Below are 23,431 nucleotides of genomic sequence, written 5' to 3' on the forward strand. Positions count from 1 at the left end.
AAGAGTTACGCGGGGGTGGGGCCGCTGTGAAAGTGAGGCTGGCTCCATCTCTGCCAAGAAAGCCTACCACGTGCAATGTGTGTGAGGCTGCGGGGCCCTTAGACTGGTTCCTTGAGCTCCTCGGCAGGAGGGAAGTGGTCTTGGCGGCCATCTCTGGAACACCGTGCAGCAAACGGTGTTCCAGGGTTCCAGACCCTGGTTGTGTAACCACTGGTAAGTGGTTTGGGGGGCTCCCGAGGACCTCAGTTTCCAGGTGTATCAACTTAATGCAATCGTACTTCAGTTCATGAACATCTGTGAAAGAAAACACCTACTCTGTGCCACCAAGTGCTGATATTGATAGGATGCCCTACTGTGTGTATTACTCTGAGCTCCCCATTTTGAAATGAATACTCCAAATGTAATCTGACTAATCCAGAGTCCAGTGGGACTGCCCCTTCTATTGCTTTGGATTCTAGACTCTCCGTGAAGCCCAAGAGCACATTATCCGTTTTAGACTCTACAGGTCACTCACAAGCCTTTAAAACTGCCAGTCTGAAAATTAATCATTTTCACAACAAATGTGTTGTTTAACCACAGTTTCCCATCTTCTATGCTCTAAGTTAATGCTTAAATTCCCCCACCCCACCCCCTTAATGTATGTGTATTTGCATTAAATATCACCTTAATAGATTCAGCCCAACATTCTAACTAGTTAGAAAATTTACATAGGTTTATGTTGATATAATATCTAGTATTATACTATATAATGTATACTACACTATGTATTATAGATATGATATGCTATATATTTCTAGAAATATCATGTAATATGCTATATATGATAGATTTGTAATATAGTATATATTTTAGCTATATGTAACATACTCTATATTATAGATATGTAATATATGTATTATACATCATATATTATAGACTGGATACTGCCATCCATAATTAACTATCATCAAAAAACTTGTAACAATGCTATCTTTGCCTTCAAAGCATTGCTAAAAATGTTGAAAAGCACAGGACCAAGAACTGATCACAGGACATTCCACCTTAGACTTACCTCCAATTTGAAATCACCCCATTAATTAATAACTGTTCTTTGAGGCTGTTCCTTAAATCAGTTAACAATCTACCTGACAATAGTATTTATTGACAAGCTCACATATCTTTTCTTGCCAAAAAGGATACAATTATTTTGCTATATTTAATCTATTTTAACTTTGCGAATCATTTATTTATTGTCAGCATTTTAGGTCATTCATTTATTTAGATTCATTTGTAAGACAGTGTAGTTCACCAGAATTAGTACTGATCTGGAGGTCAGGAAATCTGGCTTCTACTCCCAGTCTTGTTACTATTTGACTTGTATCTCTTCAGACTTCAGTATACTTGCATTACAAAGAGGAGTTTGATTAGATGACTAATAGTGTTCCTCCTAGCTCTAATATCCTGTAATTCTACTACAGACAAGAAATTGTGTGGGTTGTACAAAGATATATTAAACTGAGGTTGCTGCTATGGAGCTTTCAGTCTAGCAGGGGATCTATGTACATTGAATGTATTGTAAAAGATCTGATAAATGTTATAAGCATGGCACAACCAAAATACTGTAATAAAGTCAGAGGAGGAAAAGCTTTTTGGATTTCAGCATAACCAAAAAAGACTTCAGGGGAGACAGTGGCATTTTGAGTTGACTTTGCTGTTCTTTACATCTACTGAAAGGAGCTACAATGTTGGTAAAATTAAGTTCTTGGTATTCCAAATCTGAGGAAGAATTGTATAGTAGATAGAGGACTGAATTTGAGTTAGTTGTGTGAGGGTGTGTGTGGGGTGTGTGTGTGTGTGTGTGTGTGTGTGTGTTTTGATCTGAGTAGAAGCTTCACTGAACTACATCACAGCTGTACTTTTTCACAGATTTTAGGGTTTTTTTTGGGGGGGGGGAGCCTGCTCAGCAATTGAGTCTATAGGTGGCACCCAGTAGTTTAGCAGTCACACAATACTTAAAAGACAAAGGAATCCCCAAAGCTAGGTTCAAGTAGAGGTTACTTCATGTCTTAAATTAAGTTGAGACTCATATTTAACCTGTCTTTATATAAATAATTACCCAAAATTCCCTGTCTTTATACTTTCCTTTAGAGCATATTCTTATATTTTGCATACTCAGTCAAGTTTTTTTTTTTAAATCCTCACCTTCTACCTTGTAACCAATATTGGTTACAAATTAGAAGAATGATAAGGCTAGGCAATGGGGTTAATTAACTTGCCCAGGGTCACATAGCTAGGAAGTGTCTGAGGTACTCCCATCTCTTGGCCTGGCTCTCAATCCTTTGAGCTACCCAGCTTCCCCCATCAGTCAAGTATTTTAAAATATATCTTAAACTAAAATTCAAACCCATTCTCTTTGATCATAAGAAATAGAACTAAAAGAAATCTCAGTGATAATATAATTTGAACATTTCATTTTAAAGATAAGGAAATTGAGGCCCAGAAAAGTTAAATTCCTTTTCTAAAGTCACATCAATAATCTGCAGACATATGTTCTGAACCAGGTCTGTTAGTAAAAAAGCGCTTATACACAAGGCACTGTGCTAGGTGCTGGGGAGAGAGACAAAAAGTGAAACAACCACTGCCCTCAAGGAGTAAACATTTCTATAAATCCTCTGATGCCAAAGCCAACATTCTATTTTATCATATTGCCTCTTATTCTCTACTAAGTGGAAGGGCAAGAGAGAAAGAGAAAATGAATGACACTCTTTATAAATAAGCCTACATAATCTCCCAGAGGCTATTACATTTCTTTTCTCTTTAAAATTTCTTTAAGGGGCAGTTAGGTGACTCAGTGGAGAGAGAGTCAGACCAGTTTGACCTCAGATACATCCTAGATGTGTGACTTGTGGCAAGATACTTTACCACAATTGTCTAGCTCTTAATGCTTTTCTATAGTATTGATTTTAAGATAGAAGCTAAGGGTTAAAAAGAAGTAAAGCTTCCTTAAAGCTAAAAAAAATCACAATTATTATCTCATGTCTTTCTAAATCTACTCTCCTGACTTTCCATTTTCTGTATGTGGCACCATGATTGGCATATATCATTTTCCACCTTATTTCTCATATTCGAAACCTAAATATTATTTTTATTTCTATTTCCCTCATCTCCTACATAAAAATTATCAAGTCCTATCCATTTCTGTGCAATACTTCTTGTCAGAGATGCTTAGTGCTAGAAGGGATCTTTAAAGGTCATCTGTCTCACACTACAGGAGGATATTCTAGGGCCTCTATCAGACAAGTAGCCCTCAAGGTTCCTATTTCCATTACTTCATATAGTGATTAAGAATTCAGGATGAGATATTATCCAATTGTGCCAGTAAACACAAGGTACAGGGCCCATTCCAGCTCAAATGTTTCACATGGAGCAGAGATATTAGTTGGCAAGGCAAGTGTAAAAAGTACCAGTGTTTTATAGTCAGAGGTAGAAATTAATTTTCTGTTCCTTTCAAAACCAAGCAATGGAGAAAACAGAAAAAGAATATTTTAAAACAGCGAAGTTGTCATGGGAGAGAGATGTTCTCATATTCTATTTGCATAGCCTTTCCCTTCACAATGGAGAAAATATCAGTGATGATATAACTTCTCTGGAACATATGTACTTCAAGAAATCAGCTGTCCTTTCTACTAAGTATTCTCTGCCATTTGGTTAGCATCTCAAGGCCGCTATTTGTGGATCTTTTGAGCCTTGGATATGATTCTTTGCCTCATTATTTCCAACTTTTACCCAAACTGAGGCACTCCATACATAATGGAGTTTTACATAATGGTTTTGATGGGCATGTTTCAAAATAATTAAAAATGCTTTAATTCCATGAAATAAACTCTACCCTACATACATGCTGTTACTACCACCCCCTTCCTTTGCAGCATCAGCTTTTGTTATGAAACCTTAGATTCAAAGGAATTAATTTCACAATCATGTGAAAATTATACATATAATTATTTTAATACAACAAAGATTTTTAAGCACCTACTTTGTGCAGTGCACTTTGAGAGAGGCTGGAAAAGTAAAGATAAATAAGAACACTAGGCCACAAAGAATTTATAATCTTATAAAGAGAGTTTAAAGTATTGTGGGATCATATGAGAGAAAGATTACTTTCATAAGAACTAAGGGAAGGCTTCAGAGAATAAGAGAAGCTAAACCTAAGAAAGCAAATAGGAAATTAATAGGCAGGATATATAATTTTCCCTATTTTTGAGTTAAAAATCAAGAAAACATGTTGGAGTGGGGGTAAGGTAAGAAAGCATACAAGATAAGGAAAGGCAATTTTGAATGTACTTTAATGATGGCTGCTTACAAGATCCCTTCCTTCTTTTGACCTCCAGCAACATGGAGCTCCTCTGGAGTGAGTAAGTAGATAGATAAGAGCAGTTTTTTTTGGGGGGGGGGGGGTTAGCTATTGTTGTTCTTCTGGACCAAATGGCCAGAAGGAATTTCTCTAACAATGTCTTCTACCTTCTATGAGGGTTTTTGATGTGTTTGTAACTGTTACTTGAGTAGGCATTGAGTGTAGTAAACCAGCTTTATTCCTTTTCTCTGTGTATGGCTATGCTGTGGAGAGGAGCAATTCCCTGCCTTTTTTGAGAATGAGGACATCTCCCTTTAAATATTAAGATATTTTATGTTCCTTGCCCCAGAAATAGTAAGCATGACTATGAAATGGTGACTATTATTAAGAAAATACTTGATGACAAAAGACTACAATGAATTCAGTCTTGTGTTTTAAATATTTTTATTACTCACATCAACTTCTACACACATTTAGAAAATAGCACTATATATGTTACTATTACAATATATACATATATTAACATGAGAAAAAGACTTGGATTTCAAATCCCAGCTCTGACACACTCTGACCAGGTGACCTTAGAATTTCAAGTTGCAGAGTAGCTGTTGATCTAAAGTATTAGAAGTTTTCTAACTGGGGGTTTCATCAGTGAAAGCACAGATCTAGACCCAAAACAAATGTCTCCATGTAAGACATAGTATTTATTCAGGCTGCAGAAGTTATATTTTATAAAGATCAAAATGTCAATGTTTAGTAAAAACATAGATTCTTGGTACCTACCAATGTTTGAGACTCACATTTTGAAAATCTTATACTCCTGCCATTACTACTACTTTTATTTTTATTATTGTTGTAATTACTAAAATCATTATCATTTATATAGCACATTAAGGTTCGCAAACTACTTCATATTTATTATCTCAGTTGATCCTGGCTACAAACAATGTCAACATTTTACAGATGATAAGTCAGAGAGGATAAATGACTTACATAACTAGTAAGCAACTAATATGTTATATATAAATATACACATATTTATGTGATATATTGTCTACTATAATAAATATATTACTTATTGATAATTGAATTAGTCAACACTGTTAGATCTCTGCAGGCTTTTTCTTAGTATGTGAAATTCCTGAACCTTAACAATAGATGGCAGGATTTCTTTTTTTAACCTTTTGATTTCCTCTTACTACTTCTGTAGATTGTAGGGTCTGATCAAAATAAAAGTGATTTTTTTTCTCAATAGCTGCATATCTTTATCGATGTATTTATTTGATGCAAATGTACCACTAATTTAAGTCTGTCCTTCATGTTGTCAGTATGTTTTTTTATACTTTCTCTTTCATTAGAATATTGGGAATATATGCTGCCTAAGCAAGTACTCATTTGGATATTGGGGAGCAGTCTATTGTGTTGTAAACTACGCAGGACCCAAAAGAGCCAGCCTATATGTACTTTAGTGGTATACAATCTAGTTTAACTATGAAGTGAAAGAGCAAGGGCCAAGACAAGAAACAGAGACATGTGCAGGTGGAAGGACACTAGTCGTTAATTTGATTTTTAATTCTATTTCCCCCCAATAGGACCATAAGGAATCACTTGACCTCCCTGAACCACAGTTTCCTCTTCTGTTGAGTAATAAAGTTGGACTATATCAGGTGCTTTAAAGGTAGGCTCCACAAGCTTGTATATAACATATATATATATATACATAATAGGTAATTTTGATGAGTATATTCAATATAATAGATTTATTTTGTATTCCTATATATGTTATATTGTTCATTTAAAAGGATTCTGAAAAGTGCAGAGGCTTTACTACACTGAAAGGGTCAGTAACTCAAGAAAGGTTAAGAACCACTGGCCTAAATAATTCATTCATTTTGTGATTGAAGCTGTAGCCTGTGGCCACAAGAATCCAATGGTCTCTTAAAGAGATTTTGTGGTCTTGGCTTCATTAGTACTGCTACACCAAACACCTAAACTGATAAACTATAGTTCATGTATGTAAAAGCAGAAGGAACATGGAATAATGCAGTGAAAAGAGTGAATGGTATACTTCACAGCAAAAGTGAGACATAGAGTGAGGTTAAAAGGAAAAGAAGAATATGGATTGGCATGGAAGAGCAATATGGTTTTAACTTCTTAACCATAGTGGGATGCTAATTTAACCTTCAAAATTTTTTGCATAAGGATAATAATTTAGGAGAGGATTAGCTATATGCTTGAAGAGTGGATTAGGGAATTCATCTAGTCGCTTCCACATAGAAAATACTGTGATTTTATTTCAATTGCTTTATAGACATTTATCTCAGTCTTTCCTAGTCTCTAGTAAATCTCTTGATTCAGGAGCCATCTTTTCCCTCTTTATTTTTCTTACACTTTTTCACATCATGGTCTAGCTAGGTAATAAAGGATAAATATTTAATATAGAGACTATCTCTTAAGAAGATACTTGTTCAATAATGGCTTTCTCTTCATTTGTATGCAGATAAGGTTTAAATAACTTCCTTATTTTTTGCAGTATAAAAAATACTCATTTATTTAAATCTTTCATTAGTCTGTTTTCTTATGTTTTCTCTGAGTTATTTGTGTCCAGTACTTTAGTTAATGAGTGAGCAATTGTATAATCAACTTATTATGCCACATATTGTGCAGGGCAGAGAAAGACTTTTTGCTTTTTTTTTTTTTTTTGCTCCACCACTGTTCCTAGCCCCAACTGTTTTCTGGAGGGTTCTTCTTGTTTTGTGTTTAATTTTAAATTTCATTTTTCCAGTTTATTGGCATGGTGAAGGGGTAAATATATAGCTGATGAGATTTTTAGGTACAAATGTACAACCCATTGAGTCAATGGGTCAATAAAAAGAAAAGTTACTTTTCCTTCCCTGTATGATTTTTCCAGTATTGATACATGTGTACATTCTTGGGGATAGGACAATTCTATTTAGGCCGTGTCTAACTTTTTCATTTTCTTGCTTACTTCTCAGTGGATTGTATTGCAAAGTGGATTGTATAGCAAAGACCAAAATACTATTTTTAAATCTGCAGAATGTGAGGTAAAATGGAAATATCCTGAGGGTATTTGAAAACTGGAGTGACCTTCAAGTATAGACAGTAGGTTAAATAGAGAAAAATTAAGGGATATCTATCTAGAATTGGCAAATCAGTTAATAAAAAATGGAGCAGATAAGCCAGAAAAAGAGAAATAGCAAACTGTAGAGATAGAGGGAAAAGACTATAAGGGCTAAAATCTCATGTGTGCCAATCAAGAAAAAGTGGGAAGAGTAAGAGGTACTTCAGAACTTAGTAAAGGAGCAGGTATGGGAGGACCAGGACAGCACCAACTGCAAAAAAACATTTTGTAAAACGGGATAATTATGTCAAAAGCAACATCAAATTAAGATAAAGAAGAGGCTGTTAAATTTAGAAAGGAGGAATATTGTATAGTTATAGAAATAAAAATGTATATGTTAAGATTATGTGTAAAGATGTATCAACCATAATTATAATATGGCAGTCTTGTTGTTACTGTAATTATAATACATTTAGAAATGATCTACCAAAAATAAGAAAGCAAAAGCATCATCTTCAATCAATAAATAGATATAACTCCCATCAGAAATCTATGAGGAAAGTTTGGATTGTCTCTCATTTTTTTGGGTTCAATTATGTTAGTTTAGGGTTCAGAATATATGTATATATATATATGTCTTATTTCCATTTATCAGTTCTTTCTCTGGAGATACACATATACCACCCATTCTTCAAATAATATTTCTATTGTTCTATATAATATTCTCTTGGTTCTTCTTATTTTACTCTCCATAATTTCAGGTGGGTCTTTCCATGTTTGTTTCTCAGTTAACCTGCTCATCATTTCTTACAGAACAGTAATATTTTATTACAGTCCTATGTCACAACTTCTTTAGCCATTCTACAATTGATGGGAATTCCCTCAATTTCCAGTTCTTTGCCACCAGAAAGAGAGTTGCTTTCAACATTATAGAACATATAGATTCTTTTTCTTTTTTCCTGATTACCATAGGAAATAGACCTAATAGTGGTATTGCTGGCTCAAAAGTCATATGGTTGTGTAACTCTTTGGGCATAATTAAGATTGTTCTCCAAAATGTTTGGATCAATTTTCAAAATAGACCTAATTCTTATCTCCAGATATGACTAAGAAAAATGATTCTTCGTTTTCTGATGTTGTAAAGGAAGTTGTAGAGCAACAGCAATCCCAAACATCTGAAATAGAGAAAAATAAAAAAATTCTGAAACAATTGCAGGTAATTTCATTTATGACACTTTTAATAAAATAGCAAATGTATTTAAAAATACTGCATTAATATAAGAGAAATAATTAAAGGTGATACGACATTTAATTTTTGAGGATGATTTTTCAACCATTCAGTTGTGCTTAATTATATTTATATGATCATTCTAGACATGTGGAAAATATACCATTCTCTACATAAAATTAATACAAAATATCCAATGCTTTATAAAAGCAGTTACTAAAGCAGTTAGATGGCACAATGTTGTGGATGGAATCCTTTCATCAGGAAGACCTGAGCTTGAGTCCTCTTAGCTGTATGACCACTTAGCCTCTCAGTTCCTCAGTTTCCTCCTGTGTAAAATGAGGATAATAATAGCCATTTTATAACTCAGGGTTCACATGTGTGTATATATATGATTTTTTGCAATTAATGCTAAATGCTTAACTCAGAAAATACTAACAGATTTTAATTTAATATTTTCAAAACTCTATCCCACTAGGGACTTAACCTGGATGGAGACTGATGACTTTCCTCCCTCCTAGGACATGAAACAGTTGTCTATACTTTACTTTCTCTTTTCTTCTAAGTACTTTCCAGTCTGGCTTTTAGTCTAGTAACTAAAGTTCCTCTCTCCAGAGTTACCAGTGCTCTTAATCACCATATCAGAAGGTCTTATTTCATTACTAAACCTTCTTGACCAGTGAGTATGCTTCATTTGAGGCAACTGATAGCTTCTCCTTCTAGATACTCTTTCTTCTCTAAGGCTTCTTTCTTTCTTTGTTTCTTTCTTTTGTAAAATACCTCTCTCCTCTCCTCCTTTGCCTCTTATCTTTTTGGTTACTTCTCAGGCTCCTTTCCTAACTCATCACCTACATCAGACCCCTAATCCATAAGAACTTTCCAAAGTTCTACCCTGGACCCTCTTATTTCTTCTATGTCCTATGATCTCTATGCATATAATTTCTGCCTCTGGTCTTCTTAGGGACACCCACTGTCCCTTCCCTTCAGAAACCTGGGATCACTCCACTACCAAGAAGAGATGTTGTTCCTTGAATTGGGCAGTTTGGATCACTGGGATCCTGAGCTAATCTTCCCTTTTTGGGGAAAGATGTGATTCTCCCCAAATTTTCTTCCCCCTTCCCAAGTATCAGAAACCAGCCAGACTTAATTCTAAAGTAATAAACAATTTATTTGGGTTCACACAGGGAAGGAAAGGTAGGGATGTCAGGCAAGGAAAGTGGGGGAGCAGGAAACCCTAATGCTTGTTCCCTCTGGCAGACTGGTGCCCCAAGTTCTTGGGGTTCAAGGCTCAGTGCCTTGAACCCTTTTCCAACCAGTTGCAAGTTGATTCCAATTTCTCAGCTAACTAGCTTTTAATTTAGGAGTCCAGGAAAAGGTCAGGGAGAGAGAAAGAGAGAAATCTCCAGGAAAGAACTGGATGGCTCTGGCCAGCATAAGTCCAAATCCAAAACCCCCTTGAGAATTCAGGTAGCTGTTCTTGAAGAGCCCTGGTGGAGGTATTTTTGGGTCCCAGAAGGAACAACAGGTCCCAAACGGATGGACTCTTTCTCAGCTTCCAGGAAAACCACTTCCCTCCTTCACCTCCCAGGCTGGAAGACTGTTGACCATTGGTTCAGAGTTCTAACTCCTTTAGAACTCCCAGGTATCTTATCTCTCTCTCTCTCTCTCTCTCTCTCTCTCTCTCTCTCTCTCTCTCTCTCTCTCTCTCTCTCTCTCTCTCTCTCTGCCCCTCCTCCACTGCTCTTCAGCTCATCTCTCCTTCAGCCTGGCTTCTCCTTGCAACCCCCTGGATCTCCCTTTCTTACATTACAAACAGATTTTAATCCTTTCAGTATTTTGTGACCTATTACAGCTTCCAAAACTCATTACAGGGTGGCTGACTTCATGGTTATTAGCTTTTCTGAATGTGGAGTGATATATAGGCTGTCCTTGTAGCCGTTGGCCAAAGCCTTTTAACACATAGGACCTTTCAGAGTCTGAATTCCACTAGCATAGTTTTCATGATCCCAATGATATCATGTTAAATCATCGGAAGAAGACTTCAGTGGAAGGATCTTTAGGAAGTAGATTTTAATTTGAAAATATACTACTACCATTATCACCACTTGCAACAATAATAATAAATAATGATAAATATCTTGTATTTATATAAAATTCAATATCTTTCAATTTTTTCAAACATATACTAAGACTTAACTGCTCAAATTAATTGTATAAATTGGAGTAGATAGGCATGTTTATAGAACTCCCTAATTCATATACTTGGATATAACCCTCATTAAAATTTTGAAGGAAATTGTCATTTAGCAAGTGTTTTTCCTTCCTCTTAGTCTCTGACTAAATGATATGAATTAGTATAGTTCTGGATTTAGATATCAATATCAAGATATCAACTATGATTTGATGACATTGATATCGGTATGACAATGTAGATTTTTGATTGATTATTAGGTATTAAACTTTTCTACAGTATAACGATGAAATATCTTTCATGCTTGAAGTCACTTTCACATATGTTATCTTATTTGATCCTAACAACAGTATGCAATAAGCTATATCAATTAGACTTTTTATACACCTGCAAAAAATGAAGTTTAGTGGTTAAATATTTTTGTCTTAGGCTCTTGGCTAGGAGTAGATTCCAAATCTTTGGGTACATAATCTAGTGCACTTTCTACTTTGCCATACAACTGCTGTGCATTGCAGTATCACTTCTTAGTTATGCTTATTAATACTTTTTTTTACAAAATAAAGCAGTAGAATCAAATAATAAAAACCAAGTAGCTAGAAGTACATTTTAGAAAATAAGAGCTCCAAATTTTAATTACTTTGAGACTTCACTGTATTTTTCATTTTCTTGTACATCAATTTTCCAAAACTTATAAATATATATTTTTCATGTTCTTGAAGTGATTTTTCTGTATGTATTATGCATCAAAACAATGATTTTCCTCTGATGTTGAATATCATGAATTAATAATGGTCATATTGAACTATATTACAGAATGAAGTCCGTGAGCTTGAGAAACAAATGGGATCTGTCATAGCAGAGACCAAAGAAACAGAAAAGCATATTTATCACCAAGAAAGTGAAATAGAAAAAACCAAGTCTCACTATCAAAGCCTAGAGGCTCAAATCAAATCCTTACATGCAGAAAATGTAAAGCTCAAATTTTCCATAGAAGTAGCACAAGAAGAGTTTGAGGAGTATCTTACAAGAAATAATGCATATGATGAGAAGATAAGAGCATATAAAGAAAGTATTGCTGAGGTAGAAAATAAGTGGCCTTCTATGATTGAACTGCATCAGAAAGAGGAACAAGTTAAAAAATTAATGAAAAAGAAAGAAGAACTTATCCACGATCTCCAAAATCCAGATGGAAACATGATAAAACAAGCACAGGTTTGAAATAGTCTTTTTTTTAGAGATCATCCTTTTTATTATTATTTTTTTCTTTCAAGGGCTACATGATTGATACATTAGCTGGCAAGAGAGTGTTAATTCATAATTAAGCAGCAAGTCTTTTTAAAAACCCCTACCTTCTGTCTTAGAATCAATACTGTGTATTGGTTCCAAGGCAGAATAGCTGAGAAGTGTTTGAGGTCACATTTGAACCTAGGGCTTCCCATCTTTCTTTCAGCGTGGTTCCCTACCCACTGAACCACCTAGTTGCCCTCTAAGCCTGACTGTTGAACTCTGTTATAACTAGGTTCATAAGCTACTCAGGTGGCTTTCATAATCCTTTCAACTTTGCCAAATATGTGAAATGAATGACGACAGTGCCTAGTATGTAAAGGCATAACTGAAAATAAAATAAAATTAGATTTACAAAAAATATATAGGCAGAAAAAAAACCCTGAGAGCAATTAATCTATTTGTGGTTTAAAAATTGTGATTCAGAGAAGTACTGGAGCATTTGGTTCCACACTGATAGATCCAAACCAACTCAAATCAATTTAGTATGCCTAATGCTGATATGCAAATAATATGAATTAATGATTACACCTTAAGCTATCTTCTTCTTTTTCCTGCTGTTCTTTGAAGGCTGGGAGCTACAAACTTAGGATGCCAATCATTTCTTAGTGCTGTTGCTGGGCAATAACCACCATGACTACCTCAATCATTGCATCTTATTTCCATTTGATTCTTGGTTTTGTTTCAGAATCTAAGGATTTTTTACTATGTTTCTAATTTTAGTTGTGCCTAACAGAAATACTTAAATGATTCTTAACAGCTCCTAGGCAATGTTCAGTGTTTTTAAATCACAATAATAACTGTGTCTTAGATTTTATATACTAGTACTCATCTTCAGTTCATCCATGTACTATCATTTTACATATAGGAAGAAATTATGTATCTAAAAGATAAAATTGTAACTGCGGATGCATCTATCTCCACAAAAATTAATTTGCTGGAGGAAGAGAAAAAAGTACATGAAAAATTGAGAAAAGAAATAGAGGTAAGTTTTTGGTATTTGAGTTAATTTTTTAAAATTCAGTTCTAGATTACATAATAATTTTGATGAAGTTAATTGTTAGTTATCCATTCTAGTGAAGGCAGAAGAATGAATAATACAATTTAAAAAATCTAAAATTATTTGTTGGATTTTTAAATGTTACTCTTCAGAAACTCACAAAACTTTACCATAAAGAGTGATCTGACTACTCATTTTTACTAATATCATCTCCTTTAAGGTCTAATCCACTGATTCTTAAACTCTTCATTGTCTTCTGATCCTAGAGCTCTATTTCCACAGAATAGTAGAAATGGAATACAGCCTGATAGAGCTGAGAGAAACCTTAGAAAAGACAATGTTTTAAACTGAAGAGTCCTTGGACATCATTGGATCAGCACAAGGCTAAGAAAAGGCCAAATGTCTGATTAAAACCCAGCAGGATTAATAAGAAATATCTATGGAAAAGAATTGGAATTGAGGATATTTCTTTTAGGCCTTGTATATTATTTAGCTGAGAGCTAAAGAATCCAATCCCATAATGATTTACATGCATTCAGCCTTCTTGCTTACATTTGTCCTGGAGTAGATTATAAGCTGAGTTTTCCTTCCCAAAAAACCATTTTTGTACAGTAGGATTTGAATCTTGATTAGGCCATTTATTACCTTTTGTCAAGTCACGTAATAACCTTAGTTTCACTTTTCTTACAACCCATTTTTATTCCTATGGATGCTGCAAAACCTGTTTTGTGGCCTTGCTTAGGTTTAAAGTGGAGCATTAGGCATGATGAATTATTGTTTAAAGTGGAAATTGATGTTTGAGACACTGAAGGGAAATTAGCCACAAAAAGAAAGACAAAATGGGCATATAGCATAAAGGAAAATTTCTGAGAGTAGTTAGGTCCAAAGACACTGCAAATAGTGACGTCTCTAAGGTCATGAAGCATGTGTGACTTCGTATGATTGATCTCACTCATTGATACTATTAACTTGAAGCATTATACATTTCTGGACCCAATCTGTAATTTCATATGGATGTTTATGAAGACACAAGTAGTAGTTATTACACTTAATTTCAGTAATAAAAAGGACTTGTTTTTTCATCAGAATAAGTCCTTCATCCATGTAGATATGATCTCTGCTATACCGTAGTAAACAAATGAGTGAACAATGAATAATGAATAGATGGATGAATAAATAGAAAAAAGCACTTTTTAAGCTTTCATTAATTTCTAGTCATTGTGCTGTGCTTTGGGAATAAAAAAAATGAAGAGCAAAACAGTCTCTGCATCATGGAATCAGTTCAATTATCATCTTTATGCTGATAATTCTCATTTATTTATCTAGCTCTGAATTCTCTCATGACCTCTAGTTTCATATCACCAAATACCAATGAACCTAGGAGACTAGATGTCATGTAGGCACCTCAAGCTTAACATGTCCAAAACAGAATTCAGTATCTTCTCCCTAAATTCTTCTTTTTTCTGAACTTCCTTCTTCCTATTGAGAACCAGGCTCCTAACCTTGGTGCTATTCTTCATTCCTTACTCATATTCATCCAATGTGCCTGATCTGTGGCTGGCTTGTCATTTCTGCCTCCATCCCCTATGTCAACCCCTTCTAGCCCTACTCACACAACTGCTCTGTGAGCCCAGGTTCTCAACCTCACTCCTAGTCCATTTCAGGATCCTCAAGCCTCTCTTCACTTAGCTGCCAAAATGATCCTAAAGCACAAATCAGACCATAAACTCTAGGCTTCCTATTCCCTTCAGGACCAAATAGTAAATCTTCTGTTTGGGTTTTAAAGGCCTTCACGATTTTGTTCCTTCCTACTTTTCTAATCTTACTCTTTTCCCTTCCAGTATTCTACAATCTTGTCTTCTTGCTGCCCTCACACATGATATCCAATATTCAGGCCCTGGCTTCCCTTCTTCAGGATGCCTTTCTTTCCCCTCCTCCTCACTGCTAGTGCTTTTGCTCTAAGATTACTGCCCACTTACACTGTATATATTGGATATATATGGAGTTGTTTACATGTTGTCTCCCTCGTTAGAAGCTGAACTTCTTGAGGGAAAGGAACATGTTTTGGCCTCTCTTTGTATCTATCCCCAGCATTACTAAGCACAGATCTTGGCACATAGTAAGTACTTAGTAGATGCTTATTGGCTGACTGATCCATCATTTCCAGGAACTAGCCCCACAGTAAAAGGAGTAATAGCAGCTTTGGGATTTGGATCAAGCTGGGCCTGACAAAGAAGGCTTACCCAGAAGAATCAGTGATATTTTGAAAAATATTTCATAAAAGTTCATCACTTATTGACCTTTCCGTTTTTGAGTTTTTCTGAAGTTAGTAAAGGCAGATCCCTAGATACCATAGGTACAATCTGTTGCCTGCTCCATGCCTTAGACTACCCAGCTTGGAAGGAACAGACGAGACTTGTATTCTACTAACCCAGTCTATGAGAAACTCAGTCATCTTCATGTCACATTAAGATATGGAGGGAAGACATTTAGGGAAAGAGCAGTCACCATATTATTTTATAAAGAGTATGCAGAGCTTCAAGTAGGATTGAATATTTTTTTTCAAATCTTTATCTCCTCTCTTGGAATTGATACTAAGTATTGGTTCCAAGACAGAAGAGCAATAAGGGATAGATAATTGAAGTTAATCAAGACCACAGTCACACAGCTAGGAAGTATCTGTGGTCAGATTTGAAACCAGACTTCCCATCTCTAGACCTGGCTCTCAATCCACTGAGCCACCTCACTGCCCCTAGGACTTAATTTTATAGTACTATGTTACCACAAGAAGACTTTAGTGACAATTCATGTTCAGATAGTTGGTTATAGGAGGAAATTTAGAATAGAGAGAAAAATAGATAAAAATAAAAATCTGTAAATTTTACAGATTTTACAGATGTACACATCTGTAAATAATGCATCTTAAAAGGATTAATTTAGAAATATTTTGTTTCTCACTTGTTTTCATTTAATTCAGAAAAATAACAAGATACAGATTGAATATTTTTATGTGGTGGCTCTTAAAGACCACCATGAGTGTAATTTATATTTCACTGAGAATAAAAATAAAAAAGTTACTTTTCTGGCCAATATTAATATTCTCAAATGTTAACTCCTCTACTTTAAAGGTTCACATGTATTTCATTGGCATGGATGTTTAGTTTTAGATGGAAGGGTGGATGAGTCTGAGGTTTTCATTTTTTATTACTTCATCAGATAACTTCTGCACTGAAAATTAATGAACTGTTTCAAAGCCTTATAATACCCAGTTTTGTCAAGAATATCTTTTCCATTATAATTTTAGCTTCATTGTCTTGAATATAGTTAAAAGTAGTTCTATGTTAATACTACTGTACTATTGGAGTTGAAAAAATAAAACTTAAAAAATTAAATACCTCAAGATTGTTATAAAAACAAAAGACTTAACTTATTAAATCATATATGTATATACATCTAAAACCTTAGTAGTTTGATAACATTTCTATCCATTCTTTTTCTCTTATCTGAAGAAATCTCAGAAAAACATCAGCTAACATATTATTTTTGAAATAGCATATTTCTTGAAAGGATATATTTCAAAGCTAAAATAATTTTGTATTACCCATTATACCTTTTGGATTTTAGTAAGGCATTAGAGGACACAGTGGAAAGAACACTGGACTTAGAATCAAGCAACAATCTTTAAGTATCTGTTATGTGCTGAAGTCATGTAATATATGAATTTGAATTACACCCCTGACAATTAATAGGTGTTTTTTATTTCCATATTATTCATTTTGTAAGTGAATAATCTATAAAACCAAAATCCCAAAACATTTACCCAAATAAACTAGTGATGTTTTCATTTGCATTCTACTCCAACAGTTCTTTCTGTAGAGGTGGGCAGCATTCTTTGACCTAAGTCCCTCAGAATTGTCCTTGATCGTTATATTGCTGTCAGTAGCAAAGTCTATCACATTTGATCATCCCACAATATTGTACTTACTATATATGGGGTTTTCCTGATTCTGCTTATTTCTTGTCAAATACTGAGATTTGGGGGTTAACACTAGATTGCTCAGGTCAATTGTTGCTTTACTATTCCATTGATCCACCAGATTATTTTGATGACAACTGCTTTATAGTAAAGTTTAAAATCTGGTACTGCTAGGCCACCATCCTTCACATTTTTTTATTAGTTCTCTTGATCTTCTTGACCATTTGTTCTTCCAGATGAATTTTGTTATTATTTTTTCTAGTTCTATAAAATAGTTTTTTGGTAGTTTGGCATGGCACTGGATATGTAAATTAATTTAGGTAGGATGGTCATTTTTATTATATTAGTTCTGCCTAATCATGAGCAATTAATGTTTTTCCAATTGTTTAGATCTAACTTTATTTGTGTGAAAAGTGTTTTGTAATTATGTTCATGTAATTACTGCATTTGTCTTGGCAAATAGATTCCCAAATATGTTTATTGCCTATGGTGATTTTAAACAGAGTTTCTCTTTTTAACTCTTGCTGCTGAACTTTGTTGGAAATATGTAGAAATGCTGATGATTGATATGGGTTTATTTTGCATCCTGCAGTTTTGGTAAAGTTAGTAATTATTTCAAATAGTTTAATAGTTGACTTTTTAGGATTATATATACATATAGAAATATATATATATATATTCCATCAGAGCATCTTCAAAGAGGATAGTTTAGTTTCCTTATTGCCTACTTTAATTCCCTCAATTTCTTTTTCTATTCTAATTGCTAAAGATAGCACGTTTAGTACAATATCAAATAATAGTAGTGATGACAGGCATCCTGCTTCACTCTTGTTCTTGTAGAGAAGGCTTCTAACTTATACCCATTGCAGATTATTCTTGCTGATGGTTTTAGATAGATACTACTTATTATTTTAAGTAAAGGCCCCTCTATTCCTGTTTTCTAGTATTTTCAATAGGAATGGGTATTGTATTTTGTCAAAGGCTTTTTTTCTGCATCTATTAAAGATAGTCAGGTGCTTTCTGTTAGTTTGATTATTGATATAGTCAATTATGCTGATAGTTTTCCTAATATTAAACCAGCCTTGCACTCCTCTTATAAATCCCACTTGGTGAGGGCAGCTGGGTAGCTCGGTGGATTGAGAGCCAGACCTAGAGACGGGAGGTCCTAGGTTCAAATCTGGCCTCAGACACTTCCCAGCTGTGTGACCCTGGGCAAGTCATTTGACCCCCATTGCCTAGCCCTTACCACTCTTCTACCTTGGAGTCAATACACAGTATTGACTCCAAGACAGAAGGTAACAATATTGACTCCAAGACAGAAAGTAAGGGTTTTCAAAATAAATAAACAAATAAATAAATAGATAAATCCCACTTGGTCATAGTGAATAATCCTTGTGATAACTTACTATAGTCTATTTGCTAGTATTTTATTTAAGATTTTTGCATCAATATTCATTATGGAAATTAGTCTATAATTTTTTTTCTCTGATTTTGGTCTTCCCGGCTTAGACATCAACACTATATATGTGTCATAAAAAGAATTTGGTAGGATTTCTTCTTTGCTTATTTTGCCAAATACTTTGTATAGTATTGGGATTCATTGTTCTTTAAATGTCTAATAGAATTCAATTGTGAATCCATCTGACCCTGGGGATTTTTTCTTGGGGAGTTAGTTGATGGCTTGTTCAGTTTCTTTTTGTGAGATGGGATTATTTAAGTATTCTACTTCTTCTTTTATTAATCTAGGCAGTTTATATTTTTGTAAATATTCATCTATTTCATCTAGATTATCAGATTTATTGTCTAATAATTGGGCAAAATAGCTCCTAATTATTGCTTTAATTTCCTCTTAATTGCAGATGAAGTCATCCTTTTAATTTTTAATACTGGTAATTTGATTCTATTTCTTTTTTAAATCAAATTAACCAATGCTCATTTATTTTATTTGTTTTTTTTTTATAGCACTAGCTCCTTGTTTTATTTACTAGTTCAATAGTTCTTTTGCCTCCAATTTTATTAATTTCTTTTTGATTTTTAGGATTTCCAATTTAGTCTTTAGTTATGGAATTTTAATTTGTTTTCTAGTTTTTTTGTTTTTTTGTTTTAGTTGCATGTCCAGTTCATTGGTCTGTTTTTTCTCTATTTTATTGATATAGGCACTCAGGGATATAAATTTTCCCCTGAGTACTGCGTTGAACCTGTTTTCATATTTGTGAAATGTGGCAAATAATAACTTACAAGGTTGTTGTGAGGCTCAAAAGTGATAAAAAAATAAAAAAGTTTTTAAATCTTAAAATGTCATATCAATCTCAGCTATTATTAATTCAGCTACTTTTGCATTTTTGTCCTTCACAAAATTTCTAATCAGCTGCCTTGTTGTGGAAGTGAATCTGAGTAGTGGAATGAATTAACCAACAAGCACTTAACATAAACTCATTATGTGCCAGATATTGAGGTAGAAGATCTACTAATGGGGCCCAAGGTCCCATTATTTATATCTAAAGATGTAAGATGTGTCGGTCATTCAAGGACAAGGGGTTTAAGCTTAGAGGAGCTCAGAGCCAAAAGCTTGGACACGTGCTTATCAGTTTTTTTGGATGTAATGTCTCCTGAGTCCAAGAGGTATCAAATGAGCCCAAGAGATGTCAAATTGTGCTCAAGTGGAGGGTCCAAGGTACACTGAGGAAATTATAGATATATTTCAGTACTTCAGCCCCTATGGCCTAAGCCTTAGTATATTGGACCTTTGCTTGGGTTATTGTACTGGTGCATTTCAGTTTTTAATGCTTTCAAATATTTTACACTTGGAAAGTCTTACTTTTATGCTTTTTATATTAATGTACCTTTGGAAGTATTAATTCAAATTAACTGTATTTAGCGTAATTTTTTCTAAATAAATTATTTTAATGTGTTTTTAATATGGGTCTATATGAAATAAGTACATGAAAATACTGTTTCTCTTCAGACACCTTAGAAAAAAAAGAAATGTAGGTAAATCTGGCTCATAGGCAGTAAATAAGATGGTAAAAAAGAAAAACCAAGCATACAAATTTCAATAAATGATTTTTAGAAGACAAAAATAGTATTTGCCAAAACTATGGATTTGGGCTCAAAAAGAAAGCTAAGGTAGTAAAAGAAACTTTTAAGAAAGTCAAGCAGGCAGAAATCTGTGACAAAAGGATTTTTGCCTGTATTGTATAGAGTTCTGGGCTCTACTACTTAAGACTAGAGAAATTGGAGAACATTCATTAATTCTAAACTCCTAGAATTCAAGAGAGTATATTTAACCTATTTTGTACAGCATAAGCACTTGATAAATGTATTCTTTTAGGACAGGTACAAAAGTGACTAAGGATTTGGAAAATAATACTTAAAGTATTTTGCCCAAGGTAGAAAACTGTCAGGGGGATTTAAGACTTAAAGTATATAAAGATTTTAAGCATAGTAATTGAAGAGCAGGCCTTGGCACCAGAAAGACCAGGTGTCAAGGTCCACCTCCCTCGAATTGACAATGAGACTAAGTCCCTTACTCTCTCACTGCCCAAGTCATGCTAACACTCTAAACTGTAAAGAAGATGCAGATTGTAGAGAAAGTCGCGAGCTGCTCCCCTGGAGCTCCCTACTCCAGTGAAGCCACAAGACTAGCCAAAATCAGAGAACACAAGTTGGTGACCAGATACATTCTACTAAAAGTAGAGACAAGAAGAAATAATGATAATTCTTTACATTTAAATGCTACACATTTAAGAAAGTTTTCCTATCTCAAATCATCTTTAATGTTCCTTTTCATTATCTTCATCTCCCAATTTTTCTGGCTCCTTTCAAGACCCAGATAAAATATCACTTTCTTTTAGAAGTCTATCCCTGTTCCTCTTATTTCTGATGCCTTTCCTGTGTTAAGTATTTCCCATTTACCTTGTATATAGCTTGTTTGTGTGTGCAGATTTGCTTGTTGTCTTCCCCCTCTGACTGGGAGCTCCTTGAGGGAAGGAATCATCGTTTGCCATTCTTTATACCCCCAGAATTTATCACAGTGCCTAACACATAGTAAGTACTTCATGTTTATTGACTGAGTCAGGAGTAGTACTCAGCTCACCTAACTCAGTCCAGTTCTCTTTCCTTTATTTCATGATGCATATAAAGAGTTAATTAAGGTTATAAAAAATTAGGACAGGTTAGTAAAGGAAAGGTGAAAGCCATTGGTAATATAGAAATATATTTTTCATGACTCCATATGCTAAATGAATATTGTATTTCTTGCTTTCTTAATGTGTGGGGGAAAAGAGAGGGAACTGAAAATAAACAATTTTTAAAGAATGTTTAAGTTTAAAGCCTTCCTTTTGAATGCTTAAAATACAAAAAAAAAAAAGTTACAATTTAGCTGAAATGGTTGAAGACAGCCAGTTATAAGCTATGCTTGGGCAAAAGTTTGACTAGATTAGAACATCATAGGACTCTGCCATGTTGGTTCTACCTTCAATCTTTCATTGCCATCACTGATTAGTTGAGGAAGCTGCTGTTGATATTAACCCTCCTGCACCCAGTATACAAAATTATATAGTTCAGAGAGCTGCACCTGTGGTATCAGCTGTGCCTCCCACATCATAAGTGTGATCCAGGTTTAGATATGTTTTTGTCTAATTGATTAGATCAGTTTTCAAAATCCCCTCTAGCCCCATGATCCCATTCTTTCATTTATTTAACAGTTAATGTCCTTTAAATAACCAGTGCTAACATCAGGAAACTTGAGTTTTTCTCTTCAGGTCTCTGAAAACATACTGTGATTTATCCCACACTCTTAGCTTCTTTATTTTAATCCCAAATATGTGTGATGCATACATACACTTAAAAGATACCTTAGAATTAATATACAACATGTGGAGAATAATTATTTCACATTTTTAACAACCTTGAAAGCAAAACTACTGTTTGAAACTTCTCTTTTCTTAAATATCTGTGAAAATGATAAACACAGTACAGATTTTAATTATTATCCCTAGATTATTTGATGTAATTTATGGTACAAGAATTGTTGATTCTACCTTCTGTTAGCCTCCAGAATGCATTGTAATAATATCATAGATTTTTAGAGCCAGGTATTCCTGTACATAACATTTATTTCAGTATTTCAATGGATCTCTGATTTAACCTATGATTGGTATCTTTCCATCAGTATCATTGGTAACACATCTGTATCTTCTCATTTTGTTTAAATCTAGCTCATATTCTTCCTTACATTGTCCATAGGTATCTATTCATCATGCCAAACACCATCCTGTAGGTCTTTTTTATATTTTTGAAAAAAGTATTTGGTATCTGTGATTCTTGCTATATAGCTAACCCATATCAATTTTTGTTCATTTCTTTTGGCTCTAGACTTAAAGGACCTGGCTTTAAATCTGATTCTTATTCCTTGTGTAGCTTTAGATAAGTCACTTAATCTCTCTGGGCCTCAGTTTCCTTGACTATAAACTAAGAGGTTGTTTTGAACTAGATGGTTTCTGAGGGCACTTCTGATCATTTCCTCAGTGCTTAGATCATAATCTGAAATATATCATAATTTATGTAGACGTATGACGCTTTGCAGTTTGAGTCTCCCACAACTTTGATTCTTAAAAAAACATAGTAGTCTAAGATCCATAACCATATAGCATTATCTATAAGAGCATTTGTGTCAAAATATAAATTTTTACACTGGATAGAGATTGATTATTGAAACACCATACAATTTCTCCAAATCAATACAGACTTTTCTCTTATGATTTATTCAAGAGTCAGCCTGACTCATTGTTTAGCCTCTCATAGACAGATATACTGATGTACTATATTAATGGGCTGGCTGTTATATTCTTTGGAATGATCTTAGACTTGTGATTTAGTTAGTAAAGGGAATTCATGATGAAGAATCTCTATTAATGCGCATACCTTCTACCTAATTCATGGTGTTAGATGCCTTTGATATGGGTATTAAAATGCTTTGTTAAGGTCCCTCAGCCATTGAGGTCCAGAGGCAGAACTTGAACCTGGGTTCTTCCCAACCATGATGTCAACTTTTTCTCTCCTATGTCACATCACACCCCACATAAAAATCTATTGTTACCATCACTGACAACAAAACCACCACATTCATATTATAACCTCTCAATCCCAGTTTACGATCCAGGAAATTGAAAGGGCTTAAAAAAGATGAAGTCAGGAAGAGTAGCCAAGTAAATACTAAGGAAATTGTACTGAGGGCAGTATAGTCTTGAAAGCATTAACATCATTTTGCTAGATATCTCCATTGGGGGAAGATAAAAAGAATAGAAATATTTATAAATGATATTAATATTCATAG

General features: G+C 34.2%; 1 protein-coding gene across 2 annotated transcripts in view; it reads left to right on the forward strand.

The window, feature by feature from the left end:
* Positions 1-79: 79 nt before the first annotated feature.
* CCDC122 (coiled-coil domain containing 122) overlaps positions 80-23,431 on the forward strand; it is a 38,253-nt gene continuing 14,901 nt past the window's right edge. The window contains exons 1-5 of one of the 2 annotated variants that reach the window (XM_056807648.1): positions 80-213; positions 5,926-6,011; positions 8,516-8,631; positions 11,648-12,046; positions 12,987-13,103. In XM_056807648.1, the coding sequence (XP_056663626.1) occupies positions 8,518-8,631; positions 11,648-12,046; positions 12,987-13,103 (630 nt within the window). In that variant the 5' untranslated portion in view covers positions 80-213; positions 5,926-6,011; positions 8,516-8,517. The remainder of the gene's footprint in view (positions 214-5,925; positions 6,012-8,515; positions 8,632-11,647; positions 12,047-12,986; positions 13,104-23,431) is intronic. The other variant, XM_056807649.1, reaches the window with a different exon arrangement.

Source organism: Monodelphis domestica, chromosome 8 (genome assembly GCF_027887165.1).
Source record: "Monodelphis domestica isolate mMonDom1 chromosome 8, mMonDom1.pri, whole genome shotgun sequence".
NCBI lineage: Eukaryota > Metazoa > Chordata > Mammalia > Didelphimorphia > Didelphidae > Monodelphis > Monodelphis domestica.